This window comes from Alligator sinensis, unplaced genomic scaffold (assembly GCF_000455745.1).
Source record: "Alligator sinensis unplaced genomic scaffold, ASM45574v1 scaffold1099_1, whole genome shotgun sequence".
Lineage (NCBI taxonomy): Eukaryota > Metazoa > Chordata > Crocodylia > Alligatoridae > Alligator > Alligator sinensis.
Genome location: NW_005842903.1, coordinates 47,455 through 68,298, shown reverse-complemented (window position 1 = coordinate 68,298; position 20,844 = coordinate 47,455). Strand labels below are relative to the sequence as shown.

Here is a 20,844-nt window from a genome sequence, read left to right as displayed (position 1 = left end):
CTGCAGCTTTCACCCTGCTGTGTCTTAACACACACAGTATCACCCATGTCACAAATTTTGCTTGTCCGCAGCTTGAGGTGCAGTTTCCCCCAAGCCCCTGCACCTGTCTCCTTGAAACTTGGCAGGCTTTGTGGCCCCCACAGGGACTACCATCCCTGCAGTTTTGCCCTCACTCTGGCTTAACACGTACACGTTTCATGAGTTTCGCTTTCAGGATTTTGGGGTGTAGTTTCCCCCAAACCCCTGCACCTATCTCATTGAACCTTGGCACCCCCCATGCTCTTAGCAGAGGCTACTGTTCCTGCAAGTTTCATCTGAATCAACCAAAAGACAACAAAGTTACAGATATCTCATTGATTCCCCATGATACCCTATGGCCAAATCGCTGAATCATTTCTGAATCTTTTCCAAATCGATTTGGAAGCTCCAAATTGATTCAGAAAGCCTAAAGCATCCAGTAATTCAATTCAGATTCATAGATTCAACCTATTAATCCTCCAAATCATCTCCGAATCTGAATCGTGATCCAAAGCTTTGCACAGCCCTAGTAAATTCCCTTTGAGGATTTGAACTGAGAGATTGGAGAGAGAGTGATTGTCTTGTGAGAAGTGTGAACCCGCAAGTAATTCATAATTTTTTTCTTTGATAGATTTTCAGTATGCATTCTTTCTGATATGCAGTTGTTGTTTGGTTTCTCCTACATATTTTCCATCAGGGCATTCAGTGCACTGAATAAGATGTATGCAGACAAGGTTCCTTGGGTGAATTTGATATCTTTTATTAGACCAACCCAAATAGTTGGAGAATATTTATTAAGCAAGCTTTCGGGTTCAAAAACCCTTTGTCAGGCTAAGGAAGTTTCAGCAGTTGGTGTGTGTTCTTCCTATTAGCTCATATATAGGCTCTGACTCTGCTTCTCAGGGGCACCGGGCTTTTCCCACCCCCTCCTTGAAATCTAAAACATAACTATTTCATTCTAGGCAACAGCCAGCTTCTCTCTTGCTTTGGTGCGCAGTTGTTGTTTGGTCTCTCCTACATATTTTCCATCAGGGCATTTGGTGCATTGGATGAGGTATATTACATTTCTGGAGGTGCAGCTGTAAGATCCTGGGATGCTGATGGGTCTGTTGTGGGTTGTAGTAATTGTGGGGGTGGTGGAGATGCGTTGGCAGGTTTTGCATTTCTTGTCCTGGCACGGTCTGGATCCTTTTGGTGTGTTCTGGGCTTGAGGAAGTTTGCTTCTGGTGATGAGGTTGGCGAGGTTCGGTGCTTGTTTGAAGGCTAGGATGGGTGGCTCTGGGAAGATCTTTTTAAGAACAGGGTCTCTGTCTAGTATGGGTTGCAATTTTTTGAGGATTTTCTGTACAGGTTCAAGGGAGGGGTGATACGTCATAACCAGCGGTGTGCGATTTGTGGGGGGTTTTCTTCTGTACTGCAGCAGTTCTTCACATGGTATCTAGGTGGCTCTTTCAAACATGCGATCTACCTCTCTGGACGAGTGTCCTTGCTGGGTGAAAGCCATTACATTTCTGGAGGTGCAGGTGTAAGATCCAGGAATGGTGATAGTTCTGTTTTGGGATGCAGTTATTGTGGGAGTGGTGAAGATGTGTTGGCAGGTTTTACATTTAAATGTATATTGGCTTCTGTTCTACCCAGGAGAACACAAAACACCAGCAGACTCTCCCTATGCCTGAAGAATGGTGTTTGTGCCCAAAAGCTTGCAAATTAAAAAATTTCCAACTATTTAGTTGGTCTAATAAAAGATATGACATTTACCAAAGAAACTTGTCTACCTATTTCCTTAGACCAGCATGACTATAACCAACACCCAAGAAAGTAATGAGAAATTTAAGGGAATGTGTCAAATATTTTTGCTGCAAATTTGATCAGCTTTGAAAATGTTTTATTGAAAGTATCCTGCACATTTTATACGTATAAATATGCAGGATACTCTCAATAAAACATTTTCAAAGCTGAAATCAAGCCTAGACGCAGATCTCTCTTTCTCCCCCTATATATATATAACCCATCATTCTGTCACTTAATTTTAATTAGTCACTGGTTAGGTAGTCACTGGTACTTGTGATTTGTGTTGCTTCTTCACACATCTTTGCTGTCTAAAATCCAAATGCACTTTTGATTTTTCAATGTCATTTTCCAAGGGTAAACAGCTATCGTATAAAATAGAACTTTAACATATAGAGTATGCTGACCCAAGAAAATAAACCCTCTATGATAATTTAAAGTAGATTAAAACCCTAGTAAGAATGAGAAACATTGCTTATTACATCAGTGGTGGGTGCATCTACATGAGATGCTTTACTGCTCAGGAAAGCAAATTACTGTATAGTAAGCATCTGCCTCTACATGTACAGACCCTTACTGCACAGTAATTTGCTGTACTTGGCAGTTAATTTCCCACCTGCAAATACAAGTAGCAAATTAACTGCTGAGTAATTACTGTGCAGTAAGGCAGGTGTAGACAGCTGAACAGGAGCAAATTTGGGCAGCAGGGGGTAAGAGATTGATCCTTGCTCTGGGAGCTGCATACTCCCTGAGCAGTCTCCATTACCAGAGCCCGAGTGAGGACAATGTCCCCCTGCCCCGGCAAGAGAGAGCTCCCAGCCCCTGCTCCACTGGCCAAAATAATTGTCCTGATTTCCATACAAATTGAACAGTTCAGCTCCCGTTAAATAGAAAATATGTTAGATAGGTGGAAATTTCACACCCAAGTTTGAAAAGTTCCCTCAATTAATATAATTTACTTTACTAATTGTAAGCGAGCAGAACTCTAACTAAAGACAGTAGATATGACTGATCCTCAGTATTTTTTTGGCCTTAGATATGATGTGTCTTTAGAAAATCAGCAATGACATTGTCTTGAAAATGAATTTTGAAATACATTGGCAATGTGTAGGGGGTGCACATGAGTGAGTGTGGTGGTCCAACCCCTATGAAAAGGCTCCACTGTCACCGCCACTGCTGGCAGCGTCTGCGGGTGGTTGCCAACCACTGGTTGGCACTCGCCCCTCCGCTCCTGCCACCAGCAGCCTTTGCGGGAGCTCCCCACTTATTGCCACTGCCAGCACCGCCGTGTCTCCCCAGCCGCCAGGGGCACGCGTTCGTGCCTAAATAAATATTTGCCTAACTGTTAATTCTGTTGTAAATCACATGGTTTAAATGGTTTAATGTTTTTCATAAAAGGTTACATAAAGAATAGGAAAAATGAGGAAATTGAGTGATAAAACTCCTTGTTTTTCACACATTCAGATTCAGATATAAACTAGCAAAAACAAGGAAAATGAAAGATAAGTAGATCCTCTGCTGTATCCTTAATTCACCCTTTTAGGTGGAGAAAATCCCTCTTCTTTAGATAAAATCCTCTTATGAGGAATTTATTTTTATACTGGTTGTGAACCCTGAGTATAATACAAAACAAAAGTTCTTAGAACCCTGAAACTGCTGATTTCTTTCACAGAGACACACACCACTAATCCAATGAGACTGTTAAAGGACTGAATATTCATTTGGTTTATGATGATGCAAGTTAGGTAGTACTTCTGTGAATGGACCAAATCTGGGCCCCATTCAAATCTGTTGGTCTTCTAATAGCTTGAATAAGTCCAGGATTTGTCTCCATATTCATAGCATACAGTCCCATCAAGAGGGGGAAAATAGCTTTCATGGATTTGCTACTCCCCCACTAATGCAGAAGAGGCAGGGAACTGAATAGCAGATTGGTTGTACATACACCAGAAAGCACAGCTGAGCCAACAAAAATGGCATTTGCCACTGGTATAGACTAGTGGCACACAACTTCACCGTGGAACAAGGGGGAAACCCAGGAGGAGAACTGTAATACACTGAGCAAAAATGCATTTGTATTGATGAAGTGAGGATGTATGAAAAATCTCATTAAATTATTTCAGTAGTACAAGGATGGCCAAACAAGATCACAAGCCATAAGATGAGACACTGTATAAACCCGTAGCAACAGTCTTTACCCGGAAAAGCTTCCATGCTAAGTAGACGAGACAGTAGTAGAAAATAGGAAGAGCAACAGATACAGGGGGGTAAAGTTATTCCCTCAGTATTCACTTATGATTGTGTCAAGTCAGAAGAAATGCTAGGAGCAGAACCCAAGTTTTTTTTACTGTCACAGTAGTGTCCTGCTCAGGAGACCACCAGAATAATTAAACATAAAAAAACCCCTACCATAATGAGGCCAGGCCAGAATCCTGGACTCAACCAGTCCCAATCAACAGATCAAGGCAAGTCATCCCCTGAACAGGTGCCACCTGCCACAAGCCCCAAACTGTGCCAGTCAAGGCAGCCAATGCTCTGAGGCCACAGGCAATAGTTGCCTCTTGCTCCAGCCCTTAAAAGCTAGGTCCAGACTTCAGTATCCTTGTCTGGGCAAAGGACAGCCTGCAGTATCCTTGTCTTGCTCCTGGCCTTCTGTACACTTCCTTGCTGGTTTTCTGGTTTTGATTCTTGGCCCCAACTCTGGCTTCTTCTTCTGGTAAGACCTTTGGCATTCCCTGATTCCAGTTTTCTGCTCTTGACTCTGTTTCAACCTTAGGCTAGGGTTTTTGTACTTTGGGTGTCTAACCACTAGGCAAGACCTCCCATTCCTTGGTGCTTAATACCTACCATTTAGGTAAACTATTTTGTGCAATACAGCCTTCTTTGAATAATGTTTAAAAGGGCATTCAATAGAAAAGATGCAGTTATGCAAGTATGTTTAATTTTTTTCTATGGGAAAATATATTTAATTTGATTTTCTTTTGTAAGTTTGATGTCACTAGTTTAATATTAAGGAAAAATATTTAAAACCATGCAGTAAATAAGAGAGTCAGAAAATGGGACTAAGCTAAAATATATTACATTGACATCACTGCAGGAATCCTGTTTTATTTGTTTGAATGGCAAAGGCCAGTCTAATGATTCTGTTGGTTCTCTGATTAGTAATTACTTCTTGAGCAGTAGTTAAGAATAAGCATGTATCGTAGGCAAACAAGTGCATTAGAAAACAGCATTTCCACTTTCCTGTGATGCTATTGATCTGTTACTATTATTGTCTTATACAGTTTCTAGAGGCTTTTAGAGCAAAACAGATGAATTCATTAGGCCCAGCAACATTGGTCATTTCATTATTAACTCCAATATCATTAAAGGAAGAGTCACAACTACCCTATTTACTCAAACACAGGATGAGATTTTTTTCACAATCCGCATGGGAAAAAATGCCCCTTATTAAATACATTGTCTATCATTAAACTGCTGCCAAAAGCCGTATGTGTTCAGCAATGGAAACTAAATTTGAAGTTGGTTAAATGCAGCCAAACTGAGCATGCTTATACAATACATGCCCCACACAGGGCACACATACTAATGGGAACCTACCACAAGAATAGGTTAGCACAGTTCATCCAAATAAGCTATATCATAGTACCCATTGTGTTCAGTCCCATCAGTGCTGATTCTTTTAGTAGTCATGGTGAGTTACTACTACACGGAATAAATTTCAGCTTCCTCTTTCATTTAACCCCCTGGTGTTAAATGACCAGGTCATACATGGGATGCATACAGTCTCTTCTAATCCTGAGTTTATCTTTCTGATCCTATTCCAGAACAGGAAAGCCTAGTTGACAAAACTGTTCTTCTAAGGGCAAATTGATCCATTCTTGAAAATCTGCAGTTGCCACACATTTATAAGATTGTGAGTGATTCTATTCAGATTGATAAAATTCAGTAATAGAAGAATTGTACACGGCATAATATCTAGAAAGGAAAAAAGTGAAACACTGTAGTGTGAGGCCTTAATAGATTAGACACTGAGCCAGGTAAATTAACCAATTAGTGTAGCCATTGGTAATTTGCCATTGGCTAGCCTCAAAAGGTTGCTGCTATGTGTGTGTCCAGATCTGAGGGTCCAACTACAATGATGAGACCCAGTCCCTAACTACTTCCTTTTATATCTTAATACAAGTTTTTTAAAAAGTTTTTTTATACTGCTAGTCCCTTCCTAGTCCTTGAAAGAAGACTCCTCTTCTATGCCATTCAGAATGGTACAGCTTCATTTCACATCGTAAGGAGAAAGACTATGGGCATGTCTGCACAAGCTTGCATGGGCAGTTTGGGGTGCCGCAAACTGTATGCACTGCATGTGCCCACATTCCTGGCAGAGATCCTAGTGTCAAAAAAAAAAAAGAGCCAAAAAAGTAGGGTGCTGCACATGGCTGCAATGTGCGCTGTCCAAAACCAGAGCCTGGCCAGCCAGGGCCAGACTGGCTGCCAACCAGGCTTGACGCACCTGGATCACCGCTGCTACAGCCCCAGGAGACCCCCAGGACCCCAAGTAAGGCTGCTGGAGCCAACCCAGGTGCTGGCCCCAGCCTCCCCTACCTCGCCTGGGGCATTTTGGCAGAGTGTGCATGCAAGGGCATGCCCAGGGACAAGTAGCAGCAGTACAAATATGTGCCACTGCTATTTGTCCCCAGGGAAATGCACATTCCTACTTGTGGAGACACGTCCCATGAAGCCCCAAGTAGATTCTGCATTATTAACAGGATAGGTGGCCAATAGAAGCCATGAGAAACAGTCTCTTGAGCTGTAGTACGTCATACAAAGGCTGCAGTTTTGAAGCCTAGGAATGACAAATGTACTGTCACAAGCACAAGAGATTGCATGCTTTCACAGTAGACTCATAAGAAATGACTTTTTATCTTCCCTCCTGCAGCACTCTTTTATGCCTCACCAGCTGCTGGGCATGAAGTATATGTGTTTTTTATGATATAGATACTTACTATGCGTGGAACAAGTTTGGTGTTTTCAAACTAGCACATGAAAAGTGAGTCAGGAAATGTTCTAGGGTCTCTGTGATGTACCTAATAAGTCATTAAGTAAATGACTCCCCTTCCATCCTCTGACTTTTGTTCTGCAGATAGGGATGCACACCTGTTTCCTGTTACTTGACTAAATTCTGCCTTTTGTTACTCCTCTTAAAGTACCTATGAGGTAATTATGAGTATTAGGGAGCTTGGCATTGCCAGTTGTTTGACCCCGAGTACCTTTAGTGCCAGATAGAACTGCAAAGAAGAGAGCTGCTATGCCTGTGTCTTAAGAAAGTGTCCTCTATTGAATGAATGGCTGTTAAATTGCTAACCGATGCCTTAACATGGAAAAAATGCAGCATAATTGGAAGGAAAATAGATCAGACATGCACTGAGCTAAACCCAAGAATGTCAAAAATCAGGAGGATTGAATGATTTATTACAGATGGCAGAATATGACGCATAGAAGAGTCTAAGGCCTCTAACATCCACTTATTTAATGGTGTGATGGGATCTGATCCCCAGTCCCTCCTTCCATGCCACACATCCTGGGCAACTTCAAAGCCAGGTGCCTCAGCCCACAGTCCTGGGTCCAATTCATCCTGTGGCCATCAGGGCAGACAATCAGCTGATTGTCAGCCTCAGACAAGACAGTTTAAGATTCAGGACTTGGTGCTGTCTGGGCTGGAGCCAACAACTAACTGATTGTCAAAGCCCTGTGCTCAGCAACAGTAGTGGTTGTCCCTGGCGAGGGAAGTCCTTCAGCTCCACCTCACCTCCCTCTACCCCACAATCAGCTGATTGTTGGTCCCAGGGCCATTCTAGACTTTGGTGCAGTCTGGGCCCCAGAACCAATGATCAGTTGATTGTAGGCCCTGGCCATACGTTAAATGTAAGATGCCATACAAAACAGCCATAACAATATTCTACCTGATATGTGAAATACTTTTATGACTCATTTCCTATGTTATGATGCCTTAAATGAGATTTACATGTAGCTCTGTTCCCAGTATAACATGATTGGCATGTTAATTGCAGCATAAATACCGTAGTGGAGAGGAGGCCTAACACAACTTTAAAAGTAGCTAGGGAATCATAATTCCCTTGTAAGTATATTCAGCCTTTGATTCAACTAATAGCACACACAGATATGTACTGTTGTTTGGCAGTTTTGCTGTTTTGCACACTTAATCTGCAATTCTTTTTCCAGCAGTATCTATGACCTAGTACTTAATGGGAAAATGCAGGAAACTCTATAATGTATATTTACAACTTCAGAGATTGTACAATGAATACTGTTGAACTGATATACAGAACTGTAAAAATTCTGTCAAGATTGTATCTTCAGCCATTTCGTTAATTAAAAGTTTTGGCTTACAGTAGAGATTACCTCCTTGTTTTTCGTCATGGTACTATAAAATTTTTATCTCATTATATGCTACCAGTTAGGCTACAGTCAGAGCTAGTTCACCTGTACCCACTATTGAAATGCTTTTTCACAATGATCCTGCTAAGCAGGTCTAATATATGGGTGGGTATAGGACTAGGAGGCAAACCCGGTAGAAATGATTGAACATGGAAATGCTTTTGATGAATATTTTCATGATGAATATTTTTCCTTTTTGTTGACATTTCAAGTTTTTTTTACATTTGTTTGAGCACCAGTGTTGTCGTCGGTAATAAATTTGTGCTTCTGTTGCTCTGTTTTGTTTTTTATTCAAACATTTTATGCAAACATTAATTTAGTTTTACGACCCATGTGTGAAGGAGGTAAATAATATACAGGCAGTCCTCGATTTACAACATTTCACACTTACAATTGACACCCAGTTTCAACTTTCTGACATCAGTTTTGACTTTACAGCACTTGATCTGATGTGACGCCATGACAGTGAACAAGTCACTGTGTCACCCATCTGCCTGGAGAACATCTGTCCAAACTTCCTTGGACACTTTCTTTAAGAAAGCAGACAAGACTCCAGAAAAACCTGCAGCCAGGACTCCTGAGAAGAATCCAGCCAAGACCCCTTCAAAAAGTCCAACCAAGAGCTCTTTGAAAAGTCTAGCAAAGTCATCTCAAAGACATCCTTCCAAATCAATATAATTGCTATTTACACTTTAAATACATTAATGTAGCTATATTACTCATCTATAATTGATCAAATACAAAATAGTGGGGTTTTTTTGGTGAAAACAGGGTATCGGGCCTGGTTCAGGAACGAATCCCCCATTTATAACATTGTTTCCTATGGGAAAATTAGTTCCGAGTTCCAACGTTTCGACTTAAGATGCCGTTTTCAGGAACCGATTGGGTTGCAAGTCCAAGGACTGCCTGTATTCATTATAAGGAGGGACAAACAAACATGCATGCACCTGGACACACACACACACACACACACACACACACACACACACACACACACACACACACACTGGGCATGTCTACACGTGTAATTAATTCAAAGTAGGCTTACTGCGCATTAAAAATACTGCACAGTAAGCCTACTGGGAAATACATCTACATGTGCTACCTCTTGGGAGCAGATTTGCTCCCATCCTACTCTGTCCTCCTGTAGCAGCCAGGGGGAGCTCTAGGCTCCCCCTGGGTCCTAGCCCAGAGGCTGGTAGGGAGCACAGAGCCAGGAGACTACTGTCTTCTGGCCCTAAACACATCGGGTGGGGTCGTGATGTGCATAGGGCAGGAGATCTGCTGCTGCAGAGCTCTCTCACCCCATGTACATGGGGACAAGCCCATCTGGAGCAGGTCTCAGCCAGCACCGGGGTGTACCCCTCCCCTGCAGCTGTTTCCCAGCCCCATGCCTCAATTGGGCAATTAGGGCATGGGGCTGGGAAAGAGCTGCAGGGGAGAGAACTCTTCCTAGCCTATGCCCTTTTCACCCAATCAGGGCACAAGGCTGGGTAAGAGCTGTGAGGGAGAGGGAGGTCCCTGCCCTGATCTGTTGGTGTGGCAGCTAGTAGTGAGCTCCCACCTGGGTAGGAATTCCTGCTTACCTGGGGGCAGCCAGAAGCTGTCCCACCAGTGGGGTAGCTAGCAGTGAGCCCCTGGCTGGACAGATGGGGTCAAGGGGGCTGGGACCAGTGGATCAGGGCAGCAGGCTGGGACCTGCCCCCTCACCCTACAACAGCTCTTTCCAAGCCCTGTTCCTCAATCACCTGATCGGGGCATGGGGCTGAGAAAGAGCTGTGGGGCTGGGACTTGGCTCAGACCAGGACAGTTCCCGGACAGCCCTGGACTGTGCATGGAAGTCTGCATATGCAGCCCAGAGCCGGCGGAAACCTGTTCTGAAATGGAGTGATTCCCAGCCAGCTCTGAGCTGCATGTGCACACTTCCCCACTTAACCCAGGGCTGGGGAACTCTCCCTGTGTAGGCAGCTCTGAGCCTTAGTTCCATGATCAGAGCATGGTCTGGAAGATTGCTCCCTGCTCCCAGGAGCTGTCTGCTGGTGGGGCAGGCTGCACACCAGCCACAGCTGCCTCTTGGCTCCGGCCACACCGACCCCAGCCCCAGCTTCCTCCCAGCTCTGGCCGTGCCAGTCCCGGCCCCGGCTGCCTCCTGGCTACACTGGCACTGGTTGCGCCAGCCTCTTCCACCTCCTGGCCCTGGCACCTGCCCCAGCTGCCTCCTGGCTGCACTGGCCCGGGCCATGCACTGGCCGGGGGGGCTGGGGGGGCCAGAAATGGCCTGGAGCAGGGCCAGCTTCAGCTGCACTGCCGGGCTGGAGGGGATGGAGCCCCCAGGAACCCTGTGCCTGCCCTGCCCTGCCCCACCTCACATCGTCCCCAGGAAGAGCCCAGCAGCTCCTCCAGAGGCATGGTGCCAGGCAGCCAAGGGGGGAAGGGGCATGTGACCCCCTGATCTTTCCATAAGCGAGGGCAGGCCGCAGCTGTGAGCTGGGCTCAGTCTCTGCTCCATGTCTCTGTGCCTCACTGCCACCGCTTCAAAAGTGGCAGATGCTGCCATGTGCCTTGCTGCCCAGCCTGCCAAGTGGTGGGATGCACATGGTGGCACCTGCTGCTTTCGAAGTGGCCGGGCTGTGATTGTCCCATGACCCAGCCAGGCCAGGACCTCAGTCATGGTGAATGGGGGCCAGGCCAGTTCATGGGACAGTCCCCACAGTGTAGGAGGGAGTGGGCCAGGGACAGGGGTGAATGATTTACCTTTCCCAAACACCACTCTCTCTTGCACTGTGGGGGTCTCAATCTGCCCTCTCTCCAAGCCCATGGAAATAAAAAAAAAAAAAACCAGATTAAAAGAAACCTGCCTGCAGCTAGGCTGGCTGTGATCCTGGCTGCAAGTGTGCAGGGTAGCTCAGTGTGCCCACCTCTGCTGTAGGACCCTGTGGTTGGGCTGCCCTAAGGCAATACCTGCTGCTACCCTGTATTTTGGGGGCTGAGCCCTGTTAGCCCCCCACTTCCGCTGCCTGTGTACAGGGGGCCCCTTAGCTGTGGGGCCCCCTGCAGCTGCAGGTTTCGCAGTATAGGATGCCTGTCCTGAATACGGAGTAGTCCAGTTTACTGCATCTCATGTAGACGTGCCCAGTGAGTCTTCTGAGTCAATGGCAAGACTAGAAATAAAATCCAGGGGGCCCTACTTTATAGTTGTTGGCTCTTAACTCTAAAGATAAGCAAGATTTTTTGGTGATATCTTTTATTGGACAGAGAGTTGGGGAAGAGAGATATATGGTTGGGAGAGATGTAGTAGACTAGCTTTCAGGAACAAAGTGCCTTTCTCCAAGTCTGCGTTTTGAGCCTGAAAATTTGTCTAACATCTCTCCCAGCTATACATTTGGTCCAGTAAAAGATATTCACATATTTCCTAGACCAGGGGTTTTCAACCTTTTATAGTAAGTGTACCCTCCAGCGACCGGAAGCAGAGCTCAGGGAGGTAGTGGCAAGCACCGCATGCGAGCTTCCCCACCCCCACATCTGGCCTGCTGGTCAGTGCCTGTGTGGCCTTCAGAGGGGCACTGCTGCTCTTGCCCTGCCCCAGCACTGTTTCTGGGAGGTGGCAGCATGGGGTGGTGCGTGGTGGTGCTCCATCCCCCCCTGCCTGCCTGCGTGTACCTCCTAGGGCCTTTCCAAGTACCTCCAGGGGTACGTGTACCCCCAGTTCACAATCCCTGTCCTAGACCATTATGCCTACAACAACACTTGAACCCTCTTAACTTTAAACCTTATCAGGTTTCCAAGGAATCATACCATCCCGAGTTCCTTTGCCTTTGTCTATGTGGACATTTTTTATCAGTTATATTAATATAGCTGTGCAGATACATATGGAGAACTGGAACCATGAGTTCTACAGTCAAGTGTATTATCTGTTGCCTGTGTGATAGGGTTCTCTTTTGAGAATGTGTTGAATGTTTCCATGACAAGTTTATTCAAAGGAATAATATGTTTGCAAGCACATACAAGCCCACCCTCTTAAACTGTAAAACATATTGAGGGAGGGGAAAAAAAGCACCTTATGGCTGAAATCTGATTTATGGTTCATATTCTGCTAGAGGTGGCATGGAGTGGTGACAGGAAGTTTCATGAGAGATGATTAAGTTCTCTTAAATTACAGTGTTATTTACAGAGCTTGACACAAGAATGTTGGGCCTATTTAATGATCCTGAAACAATAATATGAAGCCTCATTAATCATGCAAATAGGCTCATTTTTGTGCCTTTCACTCATGGATATTGATGAATGAACATGCAATGTATTTTTATTTAAAACAAGGTATTTCAAAGTAGACACACGCATGCACACACGCTCCATGTGCACAATATAATTAAACTCATATCTATATCTATATACATGTTATGTCCTGGAAAGAAATGATAATATCTGGAACAGTTTTGTTTAAGAACCTTATTGCATTTCTAGGTGTGTTTATACTTCAATCATATAGATATACAGGTATATACTTAAGTCATATACCATATTACTGTGGTCTCAGAAAGGTAGTCATAACTCTGCAATGTCTTGTTGTTTTAGGATTGATGGTTTTCACTGTTTTAATGGCTGGTAATTTTTTTGTATTATTTTAAAGCTTTGCCATCTCTACTAAACTTCTTTATTTGACTTTATTTTCACTGCCTTTGATTAAATAAAAGTAATTAAGAAAAAGCTTGCTTCCATTTCAGTGTTCATAAAATTTTACTGCCAGTTTTATATCTATCAGTCATTAATGAACATTTCCAGTGTATACTGAATTATCCTAAAATTATGTAAAAGAATACTAAGAGTGAAAGCCTAGGTAGTTTATAGATCATTGCAAAACAGCAGATGCTTTGATGTGTTAAAAATATTTTTTAGAATCTGTTTTTTGTGATCCTCATGATTTAGCTTTGTGAGACAGAACGTGGAACAAGAACAGATTATTCTAGCATATTAACACAGAAAACACAAAGTTGTTTCCCTGTATCAGTACTAATGCTCAGTACAAAAGAGTGCCGTGCTCAGGAAATATGGCAATTTTGCTAAATTTCACTTGATATATGGTTTCTTTAACATGCTCTTAAATGGTATTTGTATTTTTTGTGTGTTTATTTGTTATTCATTACTATTAATGTATCAATAAAGACTTCATTACTTAATATTCTATTGGTTTTTTTTTCCTAGAATGGTTTCACTCCTTTATACATGGCAGCTCAAGAGAATCACATTGAAGTAGTGAAATATCTGCTAGAAAATGGAGCCAACCAGAGCACCGCTACTGAGGTACAATATGCATGCCTTTTTACAGATCGTCTTTTATTTACCCTTGCTTTCAAGATGTGACTGGTAGCAAGCGAGTATGACTGTCAAACGTAATCTTTTGAAGACTAACCAGATTATGTGTGGAAGTGTGTGTGAAGACATTGCTTTTCCCTGTGTGGGTATGTGTGATGAGGAAGGAGAAGCTCAGTTGTACGATTCCTTCCTCCGTATTCCTGGAGCCACAAGGAGTCTAGAATCTATGTATGAGGGATGTGGTATATGTACTGTTCCCTCATCAAGCCCCGAGGAATTTGAATAAAAATTAGTGAACCCTTGTTGGGTATATTCTTACAGCTGTATCAGGCAGAGGAAGCCATGACAGCTTGGCTTTGTTGGGGCTGTACTGCCAGTGTGCTGCTATGGTCTTAGCATGGACATACAAGGTGCATCCAGATGAGTGTACACGAGTGGTTTGCAGCACCTCAAAACCATTTGAGATGCTGCAAACCACAGGCAGTGCATGTGCAACTATTTGCCATGCTGCAGCCCGGCACCAAAATTTGATACCAGGAACTCCCACTATAAAAAAAAAAAAAAAAACTGCCGCAAAAAAAGCGATGTAGTGCATGCTCCAGGAGCACGTGCCACAGCAGCTGGAGGCTGGATCAGAGCATCTCCACTGTTTTAAGTGAGCCCTGGCTCCTCCAGCATGCTGGGAGGAGTCCGTTTCCCCAAAGTAGGGCATTTTGCCCCACAGAAAACCCAACATGCAGGAGCATGCACAGTGGCAAAAAGCAACAGCACAAATTTGCACGCCCCTGGATGTGGGGATGCACCCACAGGCTGTGTCTGTATGTGCATGGATGTTCGTCTCCCCAGGGACAAGATGCAGTTGCACATCTTGTGCTGCTGCTACTTGTCCCTGGGGAATGCCTCTGGCGCGTGGCAGGATACTACAGGTGGGGTAGGGGAGGCGGGAAACAACAACTGTGTTGGCCTTGCTTCGGTCCTGGGGGCATTCTGGGGCTGCAGCTGCAGCAATCCTGGATGGTAGCTGGAGCGTGGCTCCAGCCAGCTAGGCTCCGGTTTTGAGTAGTGTGCTCTACCTCTGCGTGGGCCGCCCTGTTTTTTTTTGCGCACGATTTTTTTGACCTTGGGATTTTTTAGGGTCAAACCACCCCTCTTCTCCCATGCTGCTACCTCGCAGTGCGGGGAACACCGCAGGAACGTGCAGTCTGTGGTGCCACAGACATGTCATATACTGCACAGCTGTGCTTATCTGGACGCTGCCACAGAGTGCAGAGGTAGGTTTTCTTGTGAGCATCTTTGTCTCCAGCAAATCCCATGAGAGCCTTTAGGAATGAAATCATTACTACTTTCTTCACCAGCACAATTAGCCATACTGCTTTACCTGCCCTTTCCACAAGGGAAGCTATCATTTTCTTCCCATTATCCTATATAGGGAAACAGTCCATAGAATTGAATGAGCTGGGCTTTTCATTCAGTCATTTCTTTGAAGCAAATGTAAACCATTTTGTCTGGAACACGTCTTAAAATGTATCCTTATAATGTAAGGTACAGTAAGTCATGTTGACAAAGGATAGCATCGCAACTCAGCTGTCGCATCTTACCTTTCAGAACCAGTCTTTGTGTGTTTCTTTTAAATCTCCCAAGTTCAGCCTATACAGAATTTTTCATGGTTTCACGCAAAATAGGACCAAGGGAAACAAACTAATATAGAAAAGCAAATACTGTGGGCCAAGTTCTCTCCTGTGACTGAAAAACAGTGGAGAGTGGGCCTCAGGAGGCCCCTGAAGTTTGGGACCTGAGGGCAGCTCTGTATGTCTCTTGTCAAGTGTTGGAATATTAAATGTCTCTAGAGTTAACTGGGAAACCAAATATATAAGAGAATGCTTTAATGGGAATAACACTACAGAGCATGCTGCTGCTTCTTCTGATAATCTATTTTCAGCCAATAGATTACATATATATGAGCACACCAAAATTAGAGCCCTGTGCCCTGTTACAGTTATGGGAATCTAGAGTAAACTCCACAGTTGCTGCAAATTGCAGTGCAACAGATAAGAGAATCTACCCATAAAAGGATAGTAGAGACTGGGAGGGCTTTAATTTCTCTCCCAAAGCTCAGTAAATGAGAGAAATGGGAAGTGACGAAGGGAAATCATCTTTAACAAATCTTGTACTCACTGTTTCCCATTGTTCTCTTACTGTCAAAATTGCTTTCCTACTATCTGAAGAAATGGAAGTGAACAGCTGTTGTTTTATAAATCCTGTCAACTTTATTATTGTTCTTTCCGCATATAACGTTTGTATCATGTGGCATAGTGATAGGAAACTTGCCCCCTCTCTCATCATTTTAATTTTTTTTCTCATCCATTTGTACCTTTCCTTGCATTTGTTACCTTTCTTCCAACCAGTGTGGAAACTCTCCCACTGTGGGTTACTTTGGCCAATGAGCAGATTTGAAATGGTGATGCATTTGTGCAGGCTTTTCTTGCTTTAAAGCTGGACTAGCTGAGGCTAACAGCTGCATTACTTGCTCTTCATTCAGTGGATACTGTAACATTTGATGATGGCTTTAAATAATCCTTTCTGTGCCTTGCATTGGTTGAGATCGTATTACTGTTAGAGCTTTTTGAAGATATAAAATCTTGTGTGATTGCCAGGCAACTTGGCAGAAACACACAGTTTGCAAATCAATCCCAACAGAACCTTGGAACTCAACGATCTAAGCCCACTTACAATCCTTATCCACCTGCTCTGGTTTTGTCACAGAAGTACTTTGTACCTTAGTTCTGTGCTTGGGATTGATAGAAATGTATCTATCAGCAAAAGGAATCTGGAGGCCATCACAGATTCAGCCGATCTGGTTGTAGTCTAATCTCAAGCATCCAAACATCCCTGAGATTCATATGTGTTTCAGCTCCCTGCGCATGACTATATGAGACGTTAAATGCACTGTAAACTAATTCTAATGCTCATTGAAGTGTCACAGCAAAAGCCATGCTATTATGCTAATGCACAGTAGAATTAGTCTGCTGCACATTAGCAGCACTTAAAGGGCATGGGCCGGTGCCACTGTACTGTGCATTGAGTTAGTACCTGTTATTACAGGTACTAAACTTAATGTGAAGTAACTACAGCACATAAATGCACATGTAGACGTGCCCCTTGACTCTTCAACTCTACTAGGGCTTTTAAGATTAATAGTTTCCATGCACATGGGTAGTGTCAGGAAATGGCCTCAGCTGCTTCCTGCCCCATAGGTAGAGGTGATCCTGCTGTTTTTTAGAGGGTAAATAACTATGTTAAGAAAGAAGCAAGATTATTTTTGATAATATGTTTTATTAGACCAAGTGTATTGTCCAATTTTGCAAGCACAAAGTGCCCTCCAGACTTGGCAAGGAAGGACACTTTGTGCCCAAAAGTTTATCTAACATGTCTCCCAAGTATACAGTTGGCCCAATAAAAGATACTGGGGGGAGGGGTAAACCCTTGCTTTTCATATATTTCTTGGACCAAAACTCCAGCACTACTACACCATATATTAAACAAAATAGGCATGACAGCCTGAACTGGAGGTGCCACTGAAATGACATCCATGTCAGACAGAAACTGACATTGGCTATAGCAGGGGTGTCAAGCACATGGCACATAGCTGGATCTGTAGGATCTGGCCTATAGCCCTCTGGACTGACAGCACATGCCACATAGGGCACACACCATCCCTGGCCCTCCACACTGAATATGTTGTGTGGACTAGACTCAGTGTCCTGTGTGCTGCACATAGCACAGGGGACCAGCACAGGGCATGCACTGCATACAATATCCTATCAAACTAGGCTCCACTGACTCTGGTATAGCCCCATGGCCTAATCTCAATCAGCCCCATAGCCTGCATGCAGGGCCAATCTGGTGGGACAGCACATGCAGCCCATGCCCTGGACCCTCTGTGCTGCATGCAGTGCCAGATCCAATCTATGTTCTGTATGGAGTGCAAGCCCCAGGGCAGGGCCAGGGATAACACATGCTGCTTACCAGACCCAGCATCACAGGCCCTCCACATGGAAGAAGGGCTCAGTTCCAATGTGGCCCACAGACTGGCTCAGCTACTGTCATCCAACCTGTGGGACTCCATAAGTTTGATGCCCTTGGACTAGAACACAGCAGTACTCTGTCTCAAAAAATAGTACAGTAGTGTTGAATGGGGACCCCCTGGACAGGAAGCTTATGGGAAAAAGGGTATGTGTTCAACTTCTGAGGTTGAACACCTTCCTTATGTAGATGCAGCCAGTAATATTGAATTCTGTGGTGCTTTTATGATGTGAATAAATGGGAATGAGGATGAGACCACCTAACTCAGTTTCACATTTGTCCTACTAATCCAGGATTTACTCTCATGTTCCCGGAGGTGAAAGGTCAGTGCACTAAGCCATCTCTCTACCTAATCTACCCTAGCCTTAGAATTACAATTCAGCTGTTCCTTCAGCTGTTCATCCACTTTAATTTACAGCAGATAGATTAATCTCTTGCGAGTAAGTAGCTATAACAGGATACATTTACAACATCAAGTCAGAATTCTATGCAAAAAGTAGTAAAAAGGTATTAGATTACTAAGGGATGAACCTGGTGTAGTAAATCTGGGAAATAACTTGAAAGTCTGAATGTTTATCTAGATGATTTCAAGTTTTTACAGCTGCTCAGATTTCTCTTTCTCCCTTTCATATCTTTCCCTTTCTCTTTCAAACCCAATCAAATTCTTCTTCTTCTGACCTTATTACTCTGTCCCAACTCCCTCAATCTGCTCCCTTTCCTCCTTTGATGATGGACATCAGTCAAATTTATCCTACTGACTTCAACATGATAATTCCCTCTCCCAGTGCTTCTCTCTCCATTTCATACTCACCTACAATACATCTTATCCCCTCATCCATTCCTGACCCAATTCAAGGTCTATGTTTTCTTTTAAGCTACGTGCCTAAACTGAGGTTTGGGGTGTGGTTGTACACAAGTACACATGCTCAGGTTACTTGTAATCCAACTAGTTTGAATAACGAAGCTGTGACAACATGGTGATATGGGCTTCAGTGTTGATTGCGCAAGCCCCCTAAGGTTTTGGATACTTACTTCGGGTGGCTGAAGTCCATGATGTTGTGTCTTTTTTTCGATTAACTGTGTCAGTTGATGCTTTGGTCAAATCACCACCTGCAGAGCATACTTAGCCTTGGTGTTTTGTAAGAGTGAGATTTCCAGATACACAGGGTATCAGCCTAACTGTTCCCAGTAAAATGCACTTTGTGGATGCTTTAAGGCAAAACTGAGATATTTTTTGTGCCTTCTATGCTGGACAATTAATTGGAAGTCATGAGCCAAAGGTTGAGAGTGACTGGGAAGCTACATTTCACCCATTTCTGTGTGTGAACAGTGCTGTGTGACTGATGTTGTGCACCATTCATTTTATGGATTATATTTTGTTTTCCACTCTTATCAGGACGGCTTCACTCCACTAGCTGTTGCACTGCAGCAGGGACACAATCAGGCAGTGGCCATTCTTCTGGAAAATGACACCAAGGGGAAAGTGAGGCTGCCAGCTTTACATATTGCTGCCAGAAAAGATGATACCAAGTCAGCAGCTCTCCTTCTGCAGAATGACCACAATGCTGATGTCCAGTCCAAGGTAAAAAACTTCGTCCTGGAGGTGGCCAGGGTAATCATGAGACTGAACATTTCTGGGGACGGGGCACCCGTTTTAAAATAAGAAGCCGAAGTAGCTTCTTTTGTGGTAAAAAAGACATTGCCAAATTCAGAATCACCCTGGAAAACATCTGCTTTGCTGCGCTTGGTTATATATTTTTGACTCATCTTGTCCGTTTGGAAATCTGCTTTCCTTCATTATTTATGGACAAGAAGAAACAAGAGTGGAAGCAGAATGACTGAGTTCTCCATGTTAAATAAGATATGGCTTGGGGCCCATGGGAACATGAGTTGTATGTGATGTTAATGCATGCTTGAATGGCTTTTCCCGTAATAACAACATAACTCATTTCAACAAGCAACTTGGTTTGCTATTTCCCAGTCAATCTGTAATATCTTTCCTCTTTTTTCCAAATGATGCTGCATCAGATGATGGTGAATAGGACGACTGAGGTACCGAGATCCACATTTTTATTTAAATTACTTTTTATTTTAATTAGTAACTTCTGCTCTTCTTTATGCAGCCGTATTTCTTTTCTGTATTCGTTAGCACTAAAGATGACAGTTAAGGAGATTTTTTTTTCAACCCATACAAGTGATAGAAGCTATGAAGCACCAATCCTATTTTTATTCTCCTTTTGTAATTTCCTTCTGCTTGTGTTGTTATGCTGAAATCAACTAAAAAGTCTTCACATTTAGCCAAAAGGAAGAAAGGGCTAGAGATGGAGGTAGAAAAACAGATATTTTAAAACTCAGCAAGAGTAATTATGAGAAACATTCACTAAGCATATTAAATGAGGACTCTTAGGACACCTGCCTAATCCAATACCATGGTAAAAATGAATTGCTATGTCAGTAAAGAATCTGTCCTGAGTTAGGCATATGCCAGTTTGTTGTAGGTGTAATAGTATGTGAGCTTGGCATGCAGTGTTTTGAATATTTTTTTAAAAAGAACTAAACCAATTAAGAGCATAGATGTAAAATGTGACCAAAATATAAAACAGGATAAACAACCTGTTAGTGAGTTAGATGTATCACATTTTATGTATTTTCAGTACAGGAAAGCTGAAAAGATAATACATAAAGGAGAGCGCTCCACGATGAATACTTGTTCAAAGTACTTGTATCTGTACTAACAAATAGAATGGAGAAATCATTTCAATAAAATGTTTAGAAGTCAATGAGGGGCAGCAAATAGACATATCCCTGTATAGTTAACATTTTCATATAGAGATTGCCATCATATTCTTAAGTTATTTCTAGAAGTACTGGTTCTGAAAACAGTACTGACGGGAATGTTGTGTCTGTTGTACTGATTGACTATGTGATACTTAGAAAATACCATGGCAATAATGAAAAGGAATTGTTTCCAAAATGCAGTCACTAAGTTGTGTCTATGCTCTTTATGCTTAAGCAGTTGTGTTTGGGGGGGGCGGGGGGGGAATTTTTTGTGTAGGTTAGGTGAGGGGGCCAGCTTTATGTGTGAGCACAGGTGTGAATGTGTCCAGCACTTTCATAGATTCATAGATTCATAGATGTTAGGGTCAGAAGGGACCTCAATAGATCATCGAGTCCGACCCCCTGCAT

At 43.4% G+C, this 20,844-nt stretch overlaps 1 protein-coding gene across 1 annotated transcript in view; it reads left to right on the top strand.

Annotated features, from left to right (window-relative positions):
* The window catches only part of LOC102378565 (ankyrin-2-like), a gene marked incomplete at its 3' end in the record, with an annotated part of 143,923 nt that overhangs the window by 79,610 nt on the left and 43,469 nt on the right, over positions 1 to 20,844 (top strand). The window contains exons 5-6 of the mRNA XM_025192212.1: positions 13,465 to 13,563; positions 19,055 to 19,240. Of these exons, the coding sequence (XP_025047997.1) occupies positions 13,465 to 13,563; positions 19,055 to 19,240 (285 nt within the window). The remainder of the gene's footprint in view (positions 1 to 13,464; positions 13,564 to 19,054; positions 19,241 to 20,844) is intronic.